Source organism: Scleropages formosus, chromosome 7, assembly GCF_900964775.1.
Source record: "Scleropages formosus chromosome 7, fSclFor1.1, whole genome shotgun sequence".
NCBI classification, from domain to species: Eukaryota; Metazoa; Chordata; class Actinopteri; order Osteoglossiformes; family Osteoglossidae; genus Scleropages; species Scleropages formosus.
Window position 1 is genome coordinate 20316554 of NC_041812.1, and position 19688 is coordinate 20336241.

General features: G+C 41.9%; 1 protein-coding gene across 1 annotated transcript in view; it reads right to left on the bottom strand.

Annotated features, from left to right (window-relative positions):
• The window catches only part of LOC108926218 (cyclic nucleotide-gated cation channel beta-1-like), a 61828-nt gene extending 44053 nt beyond the window's left edge, over nt 1-17775 (bottom strand). Inside the window, exons 1-2 of the mRNA XM_029253543.1 lie at nt 17655-17775; nt 16389-16485 (exon numbers count right to left, since the gene is read on the bottom strand). Coding sequence (XP_029109376.1) covers nt 16389-16485; nt 17655-17775 — 218 coding nt within the window. The remainder of the gene's footprint in view (nt 1-16388; nt 16486-17654) is intronic.
• Between the last annotated feature and the right edge of the window lie 1913 nt (nt 17776-19688).

The following is a 19688-nucleotide window of genomic DNA, read 5'->3' on the forward strand; positions in this document are numbered from 1 at the left end:
CTGGGAGGTCTGGGAAAAAACACCTCTCCACCCATCCAATATCTGCTAGTCATTCCTGCCAGATCAGTATCATCCCAGAAGTGGCTGGAAAGAGAACACCACAATGTGTGAGACCAGAGGGTGAACAACCACTGCCATTAAACATATAGGCACATTTTGCAAGCATGAAGCATGGCAAACCAAACTGTTCAATTAATCCATTGTCCTGTGACAAACGCCAGTGCAGTACTGACATTTGAAAATTAACTGCAGGCAACCGTAAGACTTCCACAGACAACATGATGGCATCATTTCTTCTCAGAGAGCCCTGGATTTTCTTATTCACTGAGTCACATCCTGCCAAGGCTGCAGACAGAAGGAAGGAGATAGTCATCTTTATGTTAATGACTTTGTCTCATATCAACAGACTCCTTTGAATGGGGGGTCAAGGATGATCATGTTACCTCCTTTGCTACTATTGGATTAGTGATGGATGGACTACTGGCTCGTGTGTGTGTGTGTGTGTGTGTGTGTGTGTGTGTGTGTGTGTGTGTGTGTGTAAACATGCAGAAAGTGTACTTTCATCAGAATTTCATCCAACTATAAAATGAGGAATTGACATATACAGTCACTCAATGTAGGGCGAGCTATACTGCGAGGAAGCACCACAGCAGTCCTTTCAGACTAGTTGCTATTTAATTCAGAATTTCTGCACTACAATACACTGCAAATGAAATAATCTGGGAGACCGTCTGCTGAAAAAAAGAAAAACATCAAAGAAGTTTTACCTTCTTGCTGTGCAGCACACGATTGCTTTTTCCACCAGCAGGGTGGGCTACTTCTCAAATGCAAATTTGCTGAGGCAATGAAGGTTTAAGGCTGCCTGTGAGACGAGAGATAGAAGAGGTTCCATTTTGTGCTTTTTTTCCCTTGCTGATGTATTTAAAGTCACTTACAAGAGTTTAGCTTCACATCCCTGAAAACCATTTTTGTGTACTGTTTACTGCAAATTTGGCAGTTCTGCATCTGGGGTCAGCCCTGGGACAGCAGTGACCATAAATAGTCCATAAATAGTCACACTGAAGGTGAAACAAGGCCACCCGCTCTTCGGAAACATGTACTGATACCGATTAACCCGAGTGTTTATTCCGATGAAAACTGCCGTTCATAAATAACTGCATACAGTTTGCCACACCTACACAGTGCGCATGGGTCGATGTCTGACAGCACACTGATCCTTGGCTATATGACGCTCTGAGTAAGGACTGCTATGGGAATCACAGTGCAGCACACAGTGAATAATGCTAAATGTCGTGAATATCGGGAGAGCCAGGACGAGAACAAGGCTGAACAATCCGTTAGTCAGCATAAGCAGCAGCACACAAAATGAGAGCGGCTGCTAATGAGATGGGGCACATTGAAGGCAATGGAGAGTGAGCAGCGATAATAGGATATGCATTGATTTTTTTGCTTGGTCATAGAAGGAATTAAAGCTATTACGCTGTAATAAACTAAATGACTCGTATTTGGATCGATGCATCTGCAAAAGCAAATAGGAAAATTCAACAAAGGAAAGCAAGTTAAATCTTCATGCTGAACGTCTTATAATGTTGTAAATGGCATAGTTGCTTTTATAGGGAGGCAAGGAGGTGGGTAGTGGAAAAAAGTGAGAATTGTGCCAGGCTGATCCGCACTTGTGCACGCTGCGCTAAGCAGAGCCAGACCTCAGGGTTCTTTGGCTACGCCTCACTGGTGGGGCAGTCTTGAAGTTGAGAACATCCTGACTTTTCCTCCCTTCTTTCTCCAAGGTTTCCTGTACCGTGACGTGTATCTTATCTGATCAAAGACAAAAAATGCAAAATCACTGAGAGAACAAAAACCACACATTTACATTTGCTTAACATTTTTACTCCCTATTTTATAAGCTTGATGTTTCTGTAAATTTTTTTTTTGTAAACGTATACACTTGGACCTCAACTTGCGAACAAAACTGGGGCTGGAGGTCTGTTAGTTTTTTGAATTGTTTGTAAGTCCACCCACTACATTGCAATCAATAAAAGTTTAATACAAATGTGTTCTTAGTCAGTAAGGGGCTGCGGTGGCGCAGTGGGTTGGACCGCAGTCCTGCTCTCCGGTGGGTCTGGGGTTCAAGTCCCGCTTGGGGTGCCTTGCGGCGGACTGGCGTCCCGTCCTGGGTGTGTCCCCTTCCCCCTCTGGCCTTACGCCCTGTGTTGCCGGGTAGGCTCCGGTTCCCCGTGACCCCGTAAGGGACAAGCGGTTCTGAATATGTGTGTGTGTGTGTGTGTGTGTTCTTAGTCAATGTGTGTTTGTAAAAAAAAGTCAAATAAAGCTAAAGTTAAATTTTAAAAAAAGCTATTCAATGAATTGTTCATCCCAGTGCAGTGTGTCAATGTTCATCTGTCCAAGAAATACACTGTGTCAGACAATGAACACTGGTGAATGGACTCCAGTGAGTTGCGCAACTTTTATTTTATTATTACTTCTTAATCTGATGAAACACACACATTTTCAGAACCGCTTGTCCCTTACGGGGTCACGGGGAACCGGAGCCTACCCGGCAACACAGGGCGTAAGGCCGGAGGGGGAAGGGGACACACCCAGGACGGGACGCCAGTCCGCCGCAAGGCACCCCAAGCGGGACTTGAACCCCAGACCCACCGAAGAGCAGGACTGCGGTCCAACCCACTGCACCACCGCACCCCTGTTCTGATGAAACAGGAAAGTTAAAACTACTTTGAAATGAGTGGAGATGACAACATGTCATGTCAACTACCTTTTATTCAGTGTTTTGTGTTCTGCTGTATGTGCAAGACAATGTCATGTTTCTCGTGTGTTTCAGAAGAATAAAAGCAGGGAAAGAGAGTCAGTTGGAGTCTGATGGAGGACAGCGTGGGGAGAATTAATTAAAAAGTGACCTTAAAAACCGACTACATGCTTCATTTGTACCTGAGGACACATAAAGCAGGCAGTGAGGGTCGGAACTATTCAACAAATAAACAGAGCCAGTGTTTGCCAGCCTTTGGATCCTTTCAGGCTCCAATCAAAAAAGTATAATAATAGATGTATTCATCTGTTTATTCCCTGGGTACTTCCTGTTGTAGCTATACTACAGCAAGACATACTGTAGTTATAGCAAACAAAAAGCATGCTGAATGAAATCAGTCCTGCACAGTTCCATGAATGTGACCCACCATATATAGCACTTTTGTTTTTCCATTTTATCTGAGTGCATTTTGCTGCAAAGTAAAGGCAGCAAGCAGAAACACATGCCATTTTTGCTCTGAAACAGAGAAATTTTGTGAAATAGAACGATCAAGGAAATGGAGTTAAAAAGAAGCAAAACGGTAAATGTTCTGGTCTTTAAAGATTGTTAGCTTGAATTTTTGTAACTCAAGGTAAGATTGTATATGTACGTGCCTCTTAAATGACCTTGGGGACTAATCCACTTATGGTCCACAAAAACAACAAACTAGAAATTACAGAAAACAAAAAGAAAGGAGGAGTCTCTCCAGATGACACAGCTTGCTTAGAAAATAAACAACCAAACTGGGTAAAATGGGTTTCAATTATCCTTCCATTCTCTCCTTCTTCCTTTATTATTTGTTCTGTTTTTAGATATCTAAATGCAAGTGCAGAAAAGAGACCGCAGTGCGGTTAAACATAAAAATCCCACACCTGTGCGAACTTTGTTTGCCCAAATAAGTGATCTAGACGGAGAGATGTTATAGGCATGGCCTACAGCAGTTGGCCTACAGGAGGGAATCTTCCCCAGGATTACCCAGATGGACATTTAGATGTAGAGGATAAATGAACCAAGGAAGTAGAGCTTCTATTAAGCACATTATTTAGGATCTGATATTGAATCAGTCCTACTGACCACCATCTAAACACTCACCTACCATCTTTTCCCATGTTCTTGTGCACCCTCTCGTCTTAAAGCATGCAGAGAAGTGCTTAACAGATATTAATCCAAAACCCTGAGAACTTGCCTACGATTTTGTCCATTGTCTCTTCTTGTCAATCCAGATCTTAGTCATCTCAGCCAACCTGAACACACTTGCCACTGGCCCTGGTGGGTCAGCACTTCCACATCCCCTTCCTGACTTGAAAAGGTGTGAAGAGATGGGCGAATGCAACCAGAATAAAAGCCTGAGCGAGCAGGGCTGTAGATTACAGTAGTCTGTCCTGGGAGAAACGAAACATGTAGAGTATCTGTTTGCACAGTACGCTACTGAGGACAGGGGTGAAGGACAACTTCTGCAAAGTAAAGATAAAAGCTTGCTCATCATGAAACTGCTGTAAATACAGAACCATTTTTATAATTAGGGGAACACAGGCGATTGTGTGAAGATGCTGACATTTTTTGGGCACCAAACGTTACTATTAAAATTGAAAAATACAGCTTAATTTTGAAACAAATAAGAAAATTTAACATGTGCTAACCACAGAAGGCCAGGAAAGATCATCGTAACTGGTGCTAAATCCTCAAAAAACTGAAATAAAGCGTAATTAGGCCAGCACTTACAGTTGTGACTGTATTTGTTCACTTCAGGTGAAATGAATAAAAAATCTTGCATAATGATAAACAGTTTAATTAGAAAAGTAAAGACTTGGCCCATTATATATTATATAAACATTATATAATGCATATCCCTGTGTCTTTGAAATAGGAAACAGAACTGTATATATATATAACAAACTTCAGCCTTGAAAACGATTTTTTGTTTCCATAAATTTGTGTTCTATTCATACATAATGGTTACGTTTGTGATCATAAATAAGTACCTAAAAATAACATCATATTTATAAATTCAATTCATAAATATCTATATTCCCTTCTTCATGACCTGTGTGCATCTGTATATACTAATTCATATTAATTTAGAGACAGAAGTCTAGGGGATGGCGGAGTGATTGTCTCCTTGGCTGTCCAAAAACCATATGTTGATGTGACTTTTCCCTGATGAATCAATTTGAATAATATTAACCAGCGCTAGCAATAAACAAAGCTTTCCTTGGACATTGGTAATTGGTAGCAGTCTTTGCTTGGATACGCCATCTGTGTAACAATAGCACTTTGTGACATTGATGTGGTCAAGGGGCTCTCAGCTCTCATGCTTTTATTTTTACACGACAATCGGTTATCTACAAATTCTATGCAGCAGATCACTTTCACTTTTTCATCAGCTCCACAGTGTTTTTCTGTTATCAGACTATATCTGTCGATGAAGTGGTCTGTAATACTTCATTTAAGTTTGTAATGCTGCAGAATTCTGTGGCTCTTCGTCTGAGTGAAACCATGCTCCAGTGGCTCTTCCATTTACAGACAAGGCTGTATGCATGTGGGGTTCTTCACCAACAACAGAGGAAGAGATGCTAAGCTCCATATGAGAAGACATGTTTCACGTGAGAAATGATCCTTTTCATTAACCTCTTTGACTAAGTCATCATACCTCCATTTCACCTTCACCTTGCTGTTGCAGTCCATTGCGTTGATACTTACACGATAAATTCCCATTCTCTCCTAAAACCACCATAGTCTGGTGGGTCCCATCGGACAATTGATTCCCTGACTCAACAATTTGCACTTGTAAGTGTGTGTGTTTGTGTGAACTTCCCAAGCTGTTTCATATCATCACCATTGCTGATGAGAGGCCTCTTTCCTACAGTCTCATTGTAACTGCTGCCTGTATGATGTCAGTGCCACACATGCTTATTCTGTATATTTTTCCAACAGGAAAACGCCTATTGATTCCCCCCTCTACTGCACACACCTCTTTCCTTGTGTTTATTTGACCCACTTCTGATGAAATCATAAAGCGAGTGTGCATATGGGCTGGAAAGGCCGTGGAACATTAGTTTACATCTGTCACTAGGAAAAATGTCCTCTGAAACAGATGTGAAAAAATATAAGAAAAGAGCAGTAGAGAGAAAAAGACAGAAATAGGGTGGGAGAGGAACAGAAGGAAGAGACAAATGACTGAGCCCTCGAGGTACTCAGTTATCTCCTTTCTCAAAAGCACTCCTGAAAGTCTCCACGCATCGAAAAATCTAGGCTGTAATGTGCGAAGGCCCCATGGAACAGAAGACGAGGTGGTCGAGTAGGATTTCATGTGGGCTTTGAGCTTTATGACAATAGACATCACTGCTCTTTGATATATAAACATAAGCATTCCACAAGCACATGCATTTTTATGCATGTATTTGACACAAGGACCACACCCCTTCACATACCTGCTCTTGACAACTCATAGTCATTGGAGATCGAAGACTAGTTAGGCCCCAGTTCAGAAAAGCAGAACGTTAACTTGACAGTGCCAATGTAGCATAGAGGTGAAGAGCACTGATTTGCTCAAACCACATTTCCTGGCATGACCCCAGTGGCCTGCTGGAAGGAGAATGCCAACATTGTTCATGTTTCATTGCTTTTTTCGCTCCACACCAGTGTCAACACGGATGGCAGCACTGATCTCTTATGATCTCATTACTGTAGCCACCATGCCAGTGAAAGCTGGCAAAACAGTTGCTGAGTGAAGTTTAGTGTAGCAGAGGAGTATAAAGTAAAAGACAAAGGCTATGATTCTGCAACTAAGGTAACTCAAACCAAGAAAATACTGTATGCCTACTGTATACTGTATGTAGTCAGTTATTTATAATTAATCCTCACATTCTACAGCGTTCACATTTTACACTAAACAAAAACAAATGCAAACTGAAAAACCCAGATTTACTGCTGTGTAGAAGATGTCTTTGTTGTTCAGAAGAGCAGTAAAACATTAATCTGTTAGTTGGTGGTCTGTCTATACATCCCTGCACAAAAACGGGTACTTTTAAATCCCAAGCAAAGATTTTTTTTTTTCCAGTAAAACTCAAATAAGATCTGCTCTTTGCCCAGTAAGCACACATAACTACACATAACTACAGTACGCGTTTCTTTGCACTGGCTTCCTATAGCTGCTGGGATCAAATTTAAGACCCTGGTTATAGCCTACAAATGCATCAACAGAACTGCTCCCAGCTATTTACAGGATTTGATCATCCGCTACACTCCAGCCAGACCCCTTCGCTCGTCTATTTCTGCTCACTTGGTGGTCCCACGCACGAAAAGTAAAGCGTGGAGGTTCTCGGTTCTGGCTCCGTTGTGGTGGAACGACCTCCCCCTCTCACTGAGAACTGCTGAAACTCTTTCAACATTTAAAAAGCATCTGAAAACTCACCTCTTCTGGACTCACTTTGACAATGATCTCTGAAGCTCATGTAAAGTGTAAATGTTCATGCACCACAGCTTTATGATCATCTCCAGATAAGCCTTTACACAGCTACTACTTCTGTACTGTATGTAAGTGTTTGCGTATCTCAAAAAAAAAATGTTTCTGAGTTTTGTACAGCTACTCGTGTAATGAACATTGGTGCATATGGTGGAATTTAACTAACTTAAGAATCACACATCTGCAGCTATGTCTCTCTTTCTCCTAATGTAATGCACAAACTGTATTTTCTATGAGATGTACATTGCTTTGGAGAAAAGCGTCTGCTAAATGAATGAATGTAAATGTAAACTGTTAGAGTGTGCCAGGTGAAAGCCCTGTGTACACCCCCATTTCACTGGTTCACAGCTGCACCAAGAGAACTAATTGAGTGGCAATGAGCACCAGGTGTGGCCAGTAAAGCCAGTTAAAAGCTCTACTTAAGGTGATTAGAAAAGCTGAGGGAATTTTCACAGTAAAAGTTATGGTGGTTATAAAAGAAAAATTGAGTTATTAGAGTGAAGTGATAGATTTTGTATTTTGATTGTTGTAAGTTGTTTCAGTACTGTTTAATTCCTGGCAATTTTGTGTTCCTTCTTTTAGACCCGAAAGGCCATTTCATTCATTTGTTTTGGCTAAAGAATTTCATTTTGTTTTGTTTCTGATTTTGTGAATATGGGCAAAAAAATGCACAGATGGGTAAATCCACTCACTGCCACCCCATGCCTCCTCATTCCTAGGGTGTAACTTGTCGTCACAGTTCTTTGGCTCCTTCGTTGTCAATGTTGGCTCATTCTATATACCATGAGAAAGTTTTCACAATGTTGGTCCAGTTGGTCTCGATCTGTCTTGTCCATGCCCATTACCCACCAGGCTCTGTACCCGACCCCATTCCTCACATTCCATGTTGCGATTTTGGCTGAGGTCCGACAGACAACGAGGGCCACTTGGCCAAAAGGCACCAGCTGGCAAACGTCGCACCCAGGCTTGGGTCCAAGAATGGATTATGGAAACTCCATTCTATGTGAAGTACATGTACACCACTTTTTTTTTCTCTTTCATTGTTTACTTTTCAAGGGGGTGCGGTGGCGCAGTGGGTTGGACCACGGTCCTGCTCTCCGTTGGATCCGGGGTTCAAGTCCCGCTTGGGGTGCCTTGTGGCGGACTGGCGTCCCGTCCTGGGTGTGTCCCCTCCCCCTCTGGCCTTACGCCCTGTGTCACCGGGTAGGCTCCGGTTCCCTGTGACCCTGTATGGGACAAGCGGTTCTGAAAATGTGTGTGTGTGTGTGTGTGTGTGTGTGTGTGTGTGTTTACTTTTCTTTGAATCAGTCTTTATTGGGCCCCTGACCTTTGACCAACATGTCAAAGGAGACCTTACCAGTGGAGAAGGATTCATACTGGTACACAGCAACAGTTGCAGTGGTGACCAAGTTACCTTCTGTATTATTAAACTGATGTTTGCATTCTCCATATAAAGCAACTCAGCTGCTGTCAGCATCATCCAATAGAAAAGAAATTAGAAATTTTTCAAGCAGCGCCTGACAGGTGCTAAACTCAGTCCATTATTGTATATCAAAACTTAGAGAGAGATTTACAGTATATACGTATAAGCCTATAAAAGTTTTTGCGTTTTAGTCTACAAAATCCTTGCAAAAATCTAAGACTGGGAATATTTTGAATGTTTGATTTGTAATACCTTAAGTATTTCAGACTAATTTGTGTCTTGCCGTGTACAATTCTGGAAAAATAAGGATATTGAAAAATAGGCATTTTATAAACGTAAATCTGGATCGACCACTAAATTTCTAATGGAAGTTTGACCCTTACATCATTTGTGCTTCTTCTTGTTCGCCGAATGCCAGCCAAGTGAACAGCTCATCGGCACTCTACCTAGTTACGGTAATCTCTGCCCTGTTGCCCTATCTTGACAGCTCGCCCACTCCCCGCTACCCAGGTTGCAGTAGGGTTAAGCAATTGTAGACCAAGACTGGTCTGTGGTGCTTTCAGTTGGCCTCTGTCAGTGAACTCTTTCCTAGTTGGCTCTCTGCCAAGAAGATCCCCAAAATACATATTGAATTGTGCTTCACAAAGGGCTACAGAAACCCACAGAGACCCCAGTTCTCAGCCTCCAGGCCTCCCCAAACAAACACAAACTCATTTGCAGACCTTACTACAGGCCATCCCCTAAACAACAGTACTCCTTTGGATTTTTTTCTATAGAGGGAGGACTCTCTTGCCCCAGTGCTTCCTGTGGTTTTGCCCCATGAGTGGGAACACTTGTCATATTTTTTCCCTCTCACCACATCTCAAGCTTTCCGTTAAATGAATATGTCACATCCTGCCTTTTTTGTGGCATCATTTCAATGTATTGTGTAATGAGGTAATCATCTTAGAATAATTTCTGAGAACATCAAGACCAGTTTCTCGTGTGTGTATGTTATCCAACATTTTGCAGGATTTTTTTTTTCTTTCCCAAATTGTGAAACCAAAGTGTCCTGACATCTGCTTTTAACTCCCCCCCCCCCATTTCAGAACCTCTGTTTCGTCGATTCATGAGAAGACGTCCCTTTTAGCCACCAAATATTGCTGCAATGTGCAACAGAGACTAAGTAAAGGGGAAAGAAGGCCTTGTCTTTGCACGGAGTCAGAAGACACAGAAAAGGAAGAGAGCTCCAGAGCAAAGTTCCCATGTCAAATCTCTGTGGAAGTAGTTTGTTTTCTCTTCAGTGTTTGGGTCTGTATCTGGTGCTCAGGCTTCATCTTTTTTAACACAAGACATGCCACTTCGGCTGACTGGTGATTCTGAATTACTCCTGCCCTTATGTTTTGCTTGGCAGAATATCTTAGCGGGTGTCTTTTTGTCCCATGTGGTTCTCAGAATTGCAGTAGTGGGATTTAGACACTGGCGCGGTAGATAGGGTTGTAAAAGCGTTAAAACGGGGAAAAAGGTAAAAGGTCACAAAAAGAATGCAAAGAAGAGAAATGAAAGAAAAGAAAGATGTCAGGTATTCCCCCCCGCCTTTCTATGCAATTTCAATGTGTTTCTACAACTGCAGATCCTGTAGCCGAACTCCAGCTGGGTCTTGAAGTCTGCTTTCCAATTGGCTATAGACCATAAAGATAGAAGCCAAGTTTGAAGGGGCCCACTGACATTAACACACATTTCTTGAGTTCTATCTGCTTGCTGGGGATGCTAAAGTGGGGGATCAGGTGCTTTTGAGTAAGGCTCAGGCATCAGAACTTCTCACTATCTTCACTGATCTACAGCGAGCAGGACACATAGTGAGCATGCAGGATTATTCAATACCGTCCTTGGACCTTCTTCACACCCTGAAGGAAAGAGAGCTTCTTTCAATGGAAAGGTAAACTACACAGTGTCAATGCTGTTCACTGCATGAGGCAGACAAAATAATATATTAGAGTTATGAAGCCTGTTCCACTGTTCATGGACAAAGATATTTTTGAATGGCACATGAGCTCTGGCTGATCTGTGAGGTTGTCTTTGCTGATGTATTGCTCTGTGGATTTATGTGGACTGCCTGTCACATTACAACCCCTGTAACCTGATAGAGTGTTTCTTGCAGACTTTTATTAAACCTGACTCTTAGCTAAGGGAGTGAACTGTTTCTGCCTGATGGGAGGGATGGTAACCAAGGACATCCTTTCCTTAATAAACAATCACTGCTATAATGAACCGTACAAGAGCCTTTCCAAGCCAACAGCGAAAGAGAAAAACATGGAGATACAATACACAAAGCACCCTTGTCCAGAATGTCGATCATGTAATGTACACAGCCAGGCCTGGTTACCACAGTAACGTGATCTGGAAAGGGTGTCTGTGACCAGCTGCACTGCTTGTTAGTTCCAAGACCTCCCCAAAACTGAGGCTCTGTGGGATTGGGGGACCCATAGGCCAAACAGCCATGAGACTTTCACTTTCTCCATATGCGAGGGCCAAATGCCTTGATTTTGTTCCTGCAGTTTATGGATGCCTATGATCTTATTCTCCCCCTCCATCATCCTTTGCAAGCAATTAAAACCATCTGTGTGGGCAGTTTGACTTCTGAGATCACTATTGCCACTTGTTTTCTGCCCATTCTCCCCTAGCTGTCCAGGTCCCTGCTGCTCCATGCACGCTTCAGCAGCTCGTTGCTCCATAATCTGCCAGGCAAGAACCACTACTTGTCTGCTTCCCTTTGTTCCGGGCCTGGCTTGTATGTCAGCCAGGAAAAACAAAGACAGAAATTTCCTAAATTAACTCTTTCCTTTTTTCCACATCCATGCAAACAAAGGAGACGGTCCCTCTGTCTCCAGTTAAATACACTTAGGTCTTCCATCACACCAAGGACACATTAAACATCCTTGGTTCGCAGGTTTAACTTTCAACCATTCTCTCCAGCTCTGTAAACCTTCTACTGTAAGTGCTCAAGTATGAGTGCTTACACACAATTTACCTTTATGAATTCTATTTAGTCAATCTGAGATTTCACTACATGAAAAGAAAACTTTCAGTTCATATATGACTAAAATATAGCTGATCATACATATAGGATGTCATTCATAAAATATTTAATGACAGGAGGAGGAAGGAACTCTAAGACATATAGGAACGATAAAACTTCATACTGTAAAAACATTCATGGAACGAAATTAATGTATTTACCAAAACGTATTAAAAATGGGGTGCAAACAAAAAGGGAGCGGAAAGATTTTACAGCACAAGGACACGTCCTCTTCTGACTTTCTGAAAAGCATCCAAATTTCCACACTTGCCTTTTCCATGTGGAAATAAATCACAGCCAGCTCCCTTGAGGAGAAAGACCTTGCAAGTATTTGTGTGTGTGTGTGTGTGTGTGTGTGTGTGTGTGTGTGTGTGTGTGTGTGTGTGTGTGTACGAGAGAGAGACAGCATGAGTGTGTGAGCAGACTGTGTATATGAATGCATCTTATGTGTACTTCTATGTACTTCTGTGTAATGTTTCTGGGAACATGTGGGTCTGTGTGTTTGTGTGGGCGTGTTTAAGGGAACGTCTTTGCTGATGCTGTATCCCAGCAGAATGGGCCATGCTCTTGCACAAGCCTAGTTTTTCATCTCGAAACAATCCAGTAAACAACCCAAACCAGCAAAAAAAGTAGCAGTTGTATTGCCCTAAGCTATCCTATCACTTTTCGCTTCTTAATAAAAAGACATGCTGAAAATTTGTCATTATCTTCATTTGCACTATTCTCACTAACACACTCCAGTGGTCATACACTCCTGCATTCCTGCACCGTTGCTCTCCTCTGCCCTTTCCCTCTCACCTTTCCAAGGTGATTCTCCCTCTCCTTTGGCATGCGTTCGATGCAGTGTGTGGCCTGATGAATTTCAATGGGTTCCCACGGAGATGAGGCAGCACCGAGATGAGTTGGGTCGGGGAGGGGTGGTCAATTCAGCTAGGGCTCCATTAGTCTGATGGACCTTTTATTAAATTAGTTGAAGGCTCTGTGGATTCTGAGATGCAACCTTTTACTAGGCAGGCTACAGGAGGCCCACTCAATCACATTAGAAGCCTGATCTTATTTAGCCTGGGGACTGGGAATTATGATACACTATCGACAGGAAAAGACAAAGAGCTCATAAATAGTGGGGGGAAGAGGAGATGGGGCAGTTCTGGTTGGGGGTTAGTGGCGGACTTGTTTCTCGTCATTATTGTTTTAAAGACTGGTGCATGTTCTACTTTTTTCCCACCAAAGGAATTTGCAAATTGATTGAGACCCTTTGCTGCAAATTATTGTCGGAGCCATGTGTTTACACCCCATGTGTTTACGAAGAGGGAAGGAAACCTATCAGCACATTTCAGAAATCCTCTGAGATGAAATAATGCCAAAGAGGCCCTTGGTTTACAAGTGCCTGTCACGATCTGTTTGAACGCAAGACCTTACGGATAATGAGCACCTGCAAAATGCATCAGGAAAACAATGTCAGGACAACGCATTCCATAGAGTGTGTTATTAGCAGGGGGCAAGGATGGTGTTGTTTTGAAACTAGAGCGATTCAGCCACATTAGGAGACAGGGTGGATAGGCCGATGAGGACTTTCTGACTTCTAGGCGATTGGCTGGTAACTGCTCTTGTCAACATTTGGGCAATTATGCTGAGACAAAAACAACACTAACGTGTGGCAGTTAGTAAATGGTTCCCTGGTGCCATCCCTGCCCATGGGCAAGTTCACGAGATCCGTCTCGACTATCAGACCACATTAGTGGCAACACTGAGACGGCATCGATTGAATCCTTTTGATCATTGTCAGGCGGCACATTAGTCATTGTTGAGGTGGTGGAGCATTTATGCAGGGGTAGATTCCCACTGAGGTGTGAGAGACACCTTGACATCTACCTCTACATAAGCATGCATTACAGTGTTTCATACAAGAATATCAGGGTGACCCAGGCACAGAGGTTGAAACAACAGTGGTTATGTAAAATATACAGTACATATAAAAGGTATTATAACTCTTAGACTTTATATTTGCAATTATTTCAGATGTGTTTACAAACAAATGTGTTTACACTTTGAAATTAAGGCAGGGATTCCTTACCTGTAGGGCACCTTTGTACCTCCCCAGGGCAGGTACCAATGGCTGCAAAAGAGGTGTAAGGTACCAACCAGGTTATATGTCGCAATTATGTCTTGACTGGTTCATTTATTGATTTAGTGGAGAATAGGAGATGTTAACACTACTTACATTTTCAGGTGAGGCATGGGATTAAAAAAGTTAAGAATCCTTGTATTATTAAGTATTTTTGTGTCGATCATTGTCAAAAAAAGCATAATTTAATCTGTTAGAATTCAATGTGATGAAACGATAAAAAACTCACAGGGGGTGAATACTTTTTATAGGTACTGTAGTTTACTAAACGTGAAGGATTTTTTTGGACAAACATCATGGATGTTTACAGGGAACTTTAAGACTTTTTCTCCTTTTATGCTTTGTTTGATGTTGTTTCACAACTGACCCTTTGTAGGGCTTTGATAGCTCTCTGTTCCAGAGTCACGCTTTGTGTACTCTTTCAAAGTGCAGTCAAACAGAACAAACACCAGGATGTATGCTCGCAGTGTAAATACTGCAGGGGATTCGGCGATGGTCACCTCTATTGAACTGGGTTAATAATGAACCCGTAAACAAGCATTCCTCAGTACAGTTTCTCTCAGTTCTTTTCTGGGCCTGATAGCAATCTCTGTGCAATTTGATTCATGAGCCTTAACAAATAATGTGCCATACTGAAATAACTGAAGGCATAGGCTGGCATGCATCTGATCATTTATTTGGGCTTCATTCTTTGACAGTTGTCACTGTTTAACTCTGGTGGTCCAAAACTTGCTAGCTGTTACTGATTTATGTTTACAAATATTAGACTTTCAGTTTCAAGGAAAGCGGTTGAACAAATTTGCAGCAAAATAACATCAAACTTGGTATGCTGCTTGCCAAAGCCCTCCACTCCTTTATGAAGTGTACAGAGAACTTTCAATTACCAAGGCTTTTGCCCTAGAAAGAAAAACAGCCTGAGTCTTGTTGAGTTTATTTTAAGTTCATTTCCAAAAATCAAAAAAAAAAAAAACACAAAAATCAACTTAGATGTGAGAGGAACCATTGAGGAAAGGTTTGCAGCAAAATATACATCACAACAACATCCTGGAAAGAAAAAAATACAAGCCATATTTCCTTCCGAGTAGAAGTGGGCATCTGTCAGTGAGCACCCTTTTCACATTCTCTGGGAGCATTAAAAAGTGCTCACAGGAATCTGGAGGGAAGTCCATTGTTCAGGCTATTTCCATGTTCAAACCCCTGATTCTATGATAAATGTGTTGCTGGGTTGTCCACATTAGAGCCACAAATTTAACAGCAGTGGTGTGGTGGGTTTGGTCTGTACCTGCTGAGTAGTGGGTCTGTACTTTGAGTCCTGCTTGGGGTGCCTTGTTGCAGACTGGCATCCCATCCAGGGTGTGTTCCCTCCCCCTGCACCCCGCATTGCTGGGTTAGGCTGCAGGGTTGCAGTTAACCGCGACCCTGCTCGGGACCACTAGTTTCAGAGATTGCAAAAAAAAAAAAAAAAAGCACTGCAAAGAATTTAACAGCTTGAGTTCAAGTTCCACATTTTGTCTCCATGTTCTCATAATAATGTATCAAAATTAATCATATTATTATAACTATTAATTTGCTCTTTTTTTAATGTAAAATAATGTAAAGTTTTTGAGTTATGTATACATGTAGGCATTTTTACTGGAGACATCCAGGATAATTACCTTGCTCAAAGTAACTGCAACTGCAGCAGTAGTTCTTTAACAAGCTACTTATATTACAGTTCTATATTCTTAACCAGTACCCTAACTTCTGCTCTAATATAAAAGAATTAACAGATGCTGTGCATTTTGTCATGAGGAATAAGTACATGGTGTTAACAACAAATTAGTACAATTATGTGACTTCAAACCCAAACAGAAACACAGAAATTAGATGTGGTTTAGAGTGTGAAATTCTTGACCCAAAGGCATTGAGATAATGACAGAGTAATTATTGCAGAGGAAGATTATGATTCTCAGAGGTTGAGGTAGTGTTTGGACCATTGTGGTGGTTCTGTAATTGAGGTCACAGGGTTAAGACAGAACCTACAGTATATTAAAGGATTCTCTATCAAGATAAAGTTATACAATATGAATACTGTCTCAGTGTTATTGTCATGACGGGGGTCCGGAAAAAGTGACGGACATGACAATCACGCTGAGACAGTATCCATAATGTGGAGTAGCAGTTTGAGCACTGACATTCTTCCTTAAAGTCGTTTGCTATAAAACAATGGTTATGGAATTGGGCGCAATTATCAATATTAAAGAAACAAAATAGTTTCACGATGTTGCATGAAACATGTCAAAAGGCAAAATTTTGCATTCCAGCCCCAACACATCCAGTGCTTTTGCTGCTTGGCTGTGTACAGAGTGTTTCCAATTCACCAGTTTGTTTCAGATACAACATTTGCAAATGGGCTTTAATGAATTTCTGTACTATAGTTTGTGAAACATTCGATCTCATGACATCAGAATCAAGTTAGTATGAAAACATAAGACAAAAAGCGTAACTTCTCATGCGGCAGCTTTTCAATCTCACAATTGCATCATCTGCGGAGTCGGAATATAGCCACTGTATTTGCAGAAAATCTCCCGGGTGAAAACAATGGGCTTGTACATTTCCTCCGCTGAGGCAGCTGTGCACAAGAGAGGCCATTATTTTCAGGAAATTCCCCCTTCACCAGCATGGGGAAATAGGCAGGAACTCTGTTCTTTCTACCAGCACTGGTTTTTACCAGCGAATAATTTCATTCCTCGCAGGATTCAGATGTGGGGTTTGATCCCTATTCGTTCTGTGTAGAGTGTGTAGAGTCTGTGCATGTTCTCTTAGTACTTGTGTGGGGTTCCATTCGTGTGCGGAAGACAGCAATGCTAAACCACTTCCATATCCTCCTTTACCTGGGAAACCACATGCGTGGTTATCATAACTCAATGTTGACTTGATGGCACTTGCCCATACTCTGTTATCTTCATCTTGTATGCATGTTGTAATACTTGCTAAATTCCTTTGTTAGTTGGTTAAATAAAGTTATTGTAACTTAAATGGTTACATGGCTGACTTCCATTGTGACAGTTATATCGTCCCTGAGGAAATACCCTTCATTGATCTGTATTGAAAACATGTCTTTAACAAAAAAGTATGAGGTCACTAACTGGGGAATAGAGGGCAATCTTTGCTAATCGCCACAACGCTGCTGAAATCCCCTCAGAAAACTGCCAATGTGTACTGGTAGAAGAATTTAAAACTGTATGTTTTTATCCACCGAAATGATCCAAAATAAATACTTCTGTTTAAATCATGTAAACTTTCAGTTTTGTGCCACTGAATGAAAATGTAGGAAGGTTAATAATGTGCTGAGTGAACATAACAATTCCCCTAAGTGAAGAATAAAAATCACAGAAGTATCAGATCAGACTTTTTTGAGACTGGAAAGAATAATTACCGGAAGCATCACCTCTCTGAGTGGGTACAGCAGAGCTGTAGGGAGGAGCCAGAGAAACAACGATTGGAGGGCACCCAGCAAGAACAAAATTCACCATTAAGAGCCACAATGGGATAGATATGATCCAATTCAAAAAGCTACACATTGAACCATGATGTCAGGATTTGTAACAGGAAATTAGGAATAGGAAGTAAACTCATATTCTAGTAAATGCCACCTATCCAGAAAATAAAAGCATGCGTAAGAGGAAGTCTCTGTTCTGCTGGTAAAGCTGCTGCACAAGTTTGTATGCCACAGCTGCCAAACACACAATAAAACCATGGCTCAGTGATGCCACTGGCTTGGGGGAGGTGTTCCTCTACTGATTGTGGTCAGCTCCAGGGGATTCATCCTGCTGGGGAAGACAGTGGTACGCACTTCCGTTTTTGGAGCAATGATGAGGTCAGGATTGCTCAACATCCTCTGTCCGGTAGCTCGCGCCATTACGCGCCTCAAGTAAAATCTGAAGTGATGACTAGCACAGCAACAGTTCCAATACCGATCCAAAGGGTTTTTGGTTAGTTTATTCTTCTGGGATTATATAGATTAAGCCCAGTCTTTAAAAGCACCACACTACAATGGGGCCCACCTGGTCCACAATAACTATTTGCCCTTTTGTGAACACCCTTAATCAGTAAGATGATGATAAAATGTTCCTCTCTTCTGAAAGATATGTTTTGGCCTGGACCATATAGCTCTGCAAAAGATGGAAAAATAAAGTGGTTAAAGTGTGGAAAGCAAACTAGCAACACGGAAGAGCATGTCTAAAATATCTATTTTGCTTCCCTACTACAGTAAAATGTAGTAAGTATGCTACCTTAATCTCTGATGTGAGTTCAAGCATTACATCATGCAAGGAGGAAGCACAAGGCTTGCAGAGTAGCCAGAAGTCCCATTCATTAGAGGGTTTGTCCCTGGCAGGATGTGACCTTTGACTCTGCCCCTTCCCCCGCCACCTCCTTTCATTCTCAGCCCCAGATTTTTTCCTCTGAGAGCTCAATTTGATTTGCCCCGGGGAAGGGCGGAGCCAAACTCTGTGGCGAGCTGGTCAGAGTCAGAGACAATGTCTCCTTATCCTAACTTGGGTCAAGGACCTGTCTGTTGGTAGATAGGCTCTACCAAAGAGTAGGTCCTTCCCTTCTGCCCTCCTACCCTACTGTGGTGTTGTCCATGTCTGAGGGTCACTCAAAATGCTACTGGTTTTTCTGATTTCCTTCAAGTTTCTCGGTCCAGTTTAAAATAATTAATAAAGTCTTTTCTCAGCATAGATTAACAGGGAATGAAGACTATAAAAGAGACATGCTCTGGAAATGCATCCATTATGGTAAAGCCAGTGGTACTTTTCTGAGTAGCTAACCCTAACACTTTCCACTGAAATTTACTCAGCAATAAATACAAAATGTTTAAACAAAAAAGATCTGAGGCAGCTGGTACTGTAGTGGTTGGAGCTGCTGCCTTTCCCGTCTCACCTCCAGCTGTAGTACCCTTGGATGGATAAGGTACGTACCCTAAATTGCTCAAGTAAGTTTCCCAAGCTGTACAAATGGGTAATAAACAAGCTAACTGTAGGTAGTATAACATTGCAAATTGCTTTGGAGAAACTTATCTGAATGTAAGGTCTCTAAATTGACCCACAGATGTTAAATTGTCCATGAATAGATATATGAGGTTTTATTTAAGCTGCATTGTGTTATAATGGCGTGGTGTGGCGGTGTTTGCTGCGTAGTGGGTCTGGGGTTCGAGTCTGGGGTTCGCAAGGCAGTCCGGTGTCCCGTCCTGGGTGTGTTCCCTCCCCCTTGGGCCTTGTGCCCTGTGTTACCGGGTTATGCTCCGGCTCGCTGCGACCCAGCTTGGGACAAGCGGTTGTTGACAATGGACGTGTTATACTGTACATCTGAGTGAGTCATAATCATATTATTATTCCTGTTTTTTTAAAAAATAACAGATTACCAGGTGGCCCACTTGAACAATGACAGTTTGAGAACCACTGATCTTAACCTAAAGGATAAGTCAATTTCGGAACAAGAGATTATGAAAATCAAATGAGGGTAGTATAACAAAAATGTGGTGTTTTCCATGAAGGGACACAAACTCTATAGTGGCTCAAAGCTGCAGGAGTATTGATTCTGTTCTTGTAAGAGTATGTGTTGATGAGAAAATCCAAAGGAAGGTGAATGAATAGGGGCTCCTGCACAAGGAACAGAAGCGGGCTCTTTTCCAGCTCTTGCGGTGCAATCCTCTCTAACCTCACGGCATACACACAAAAGCGCTACCTCTTAGAGACAAGCTTTGATTAATTCTGACTCAAGATCTAGCAGTCATGCCGACAGTAAAGCTCTCGGCCTTCAAGCAGGCCT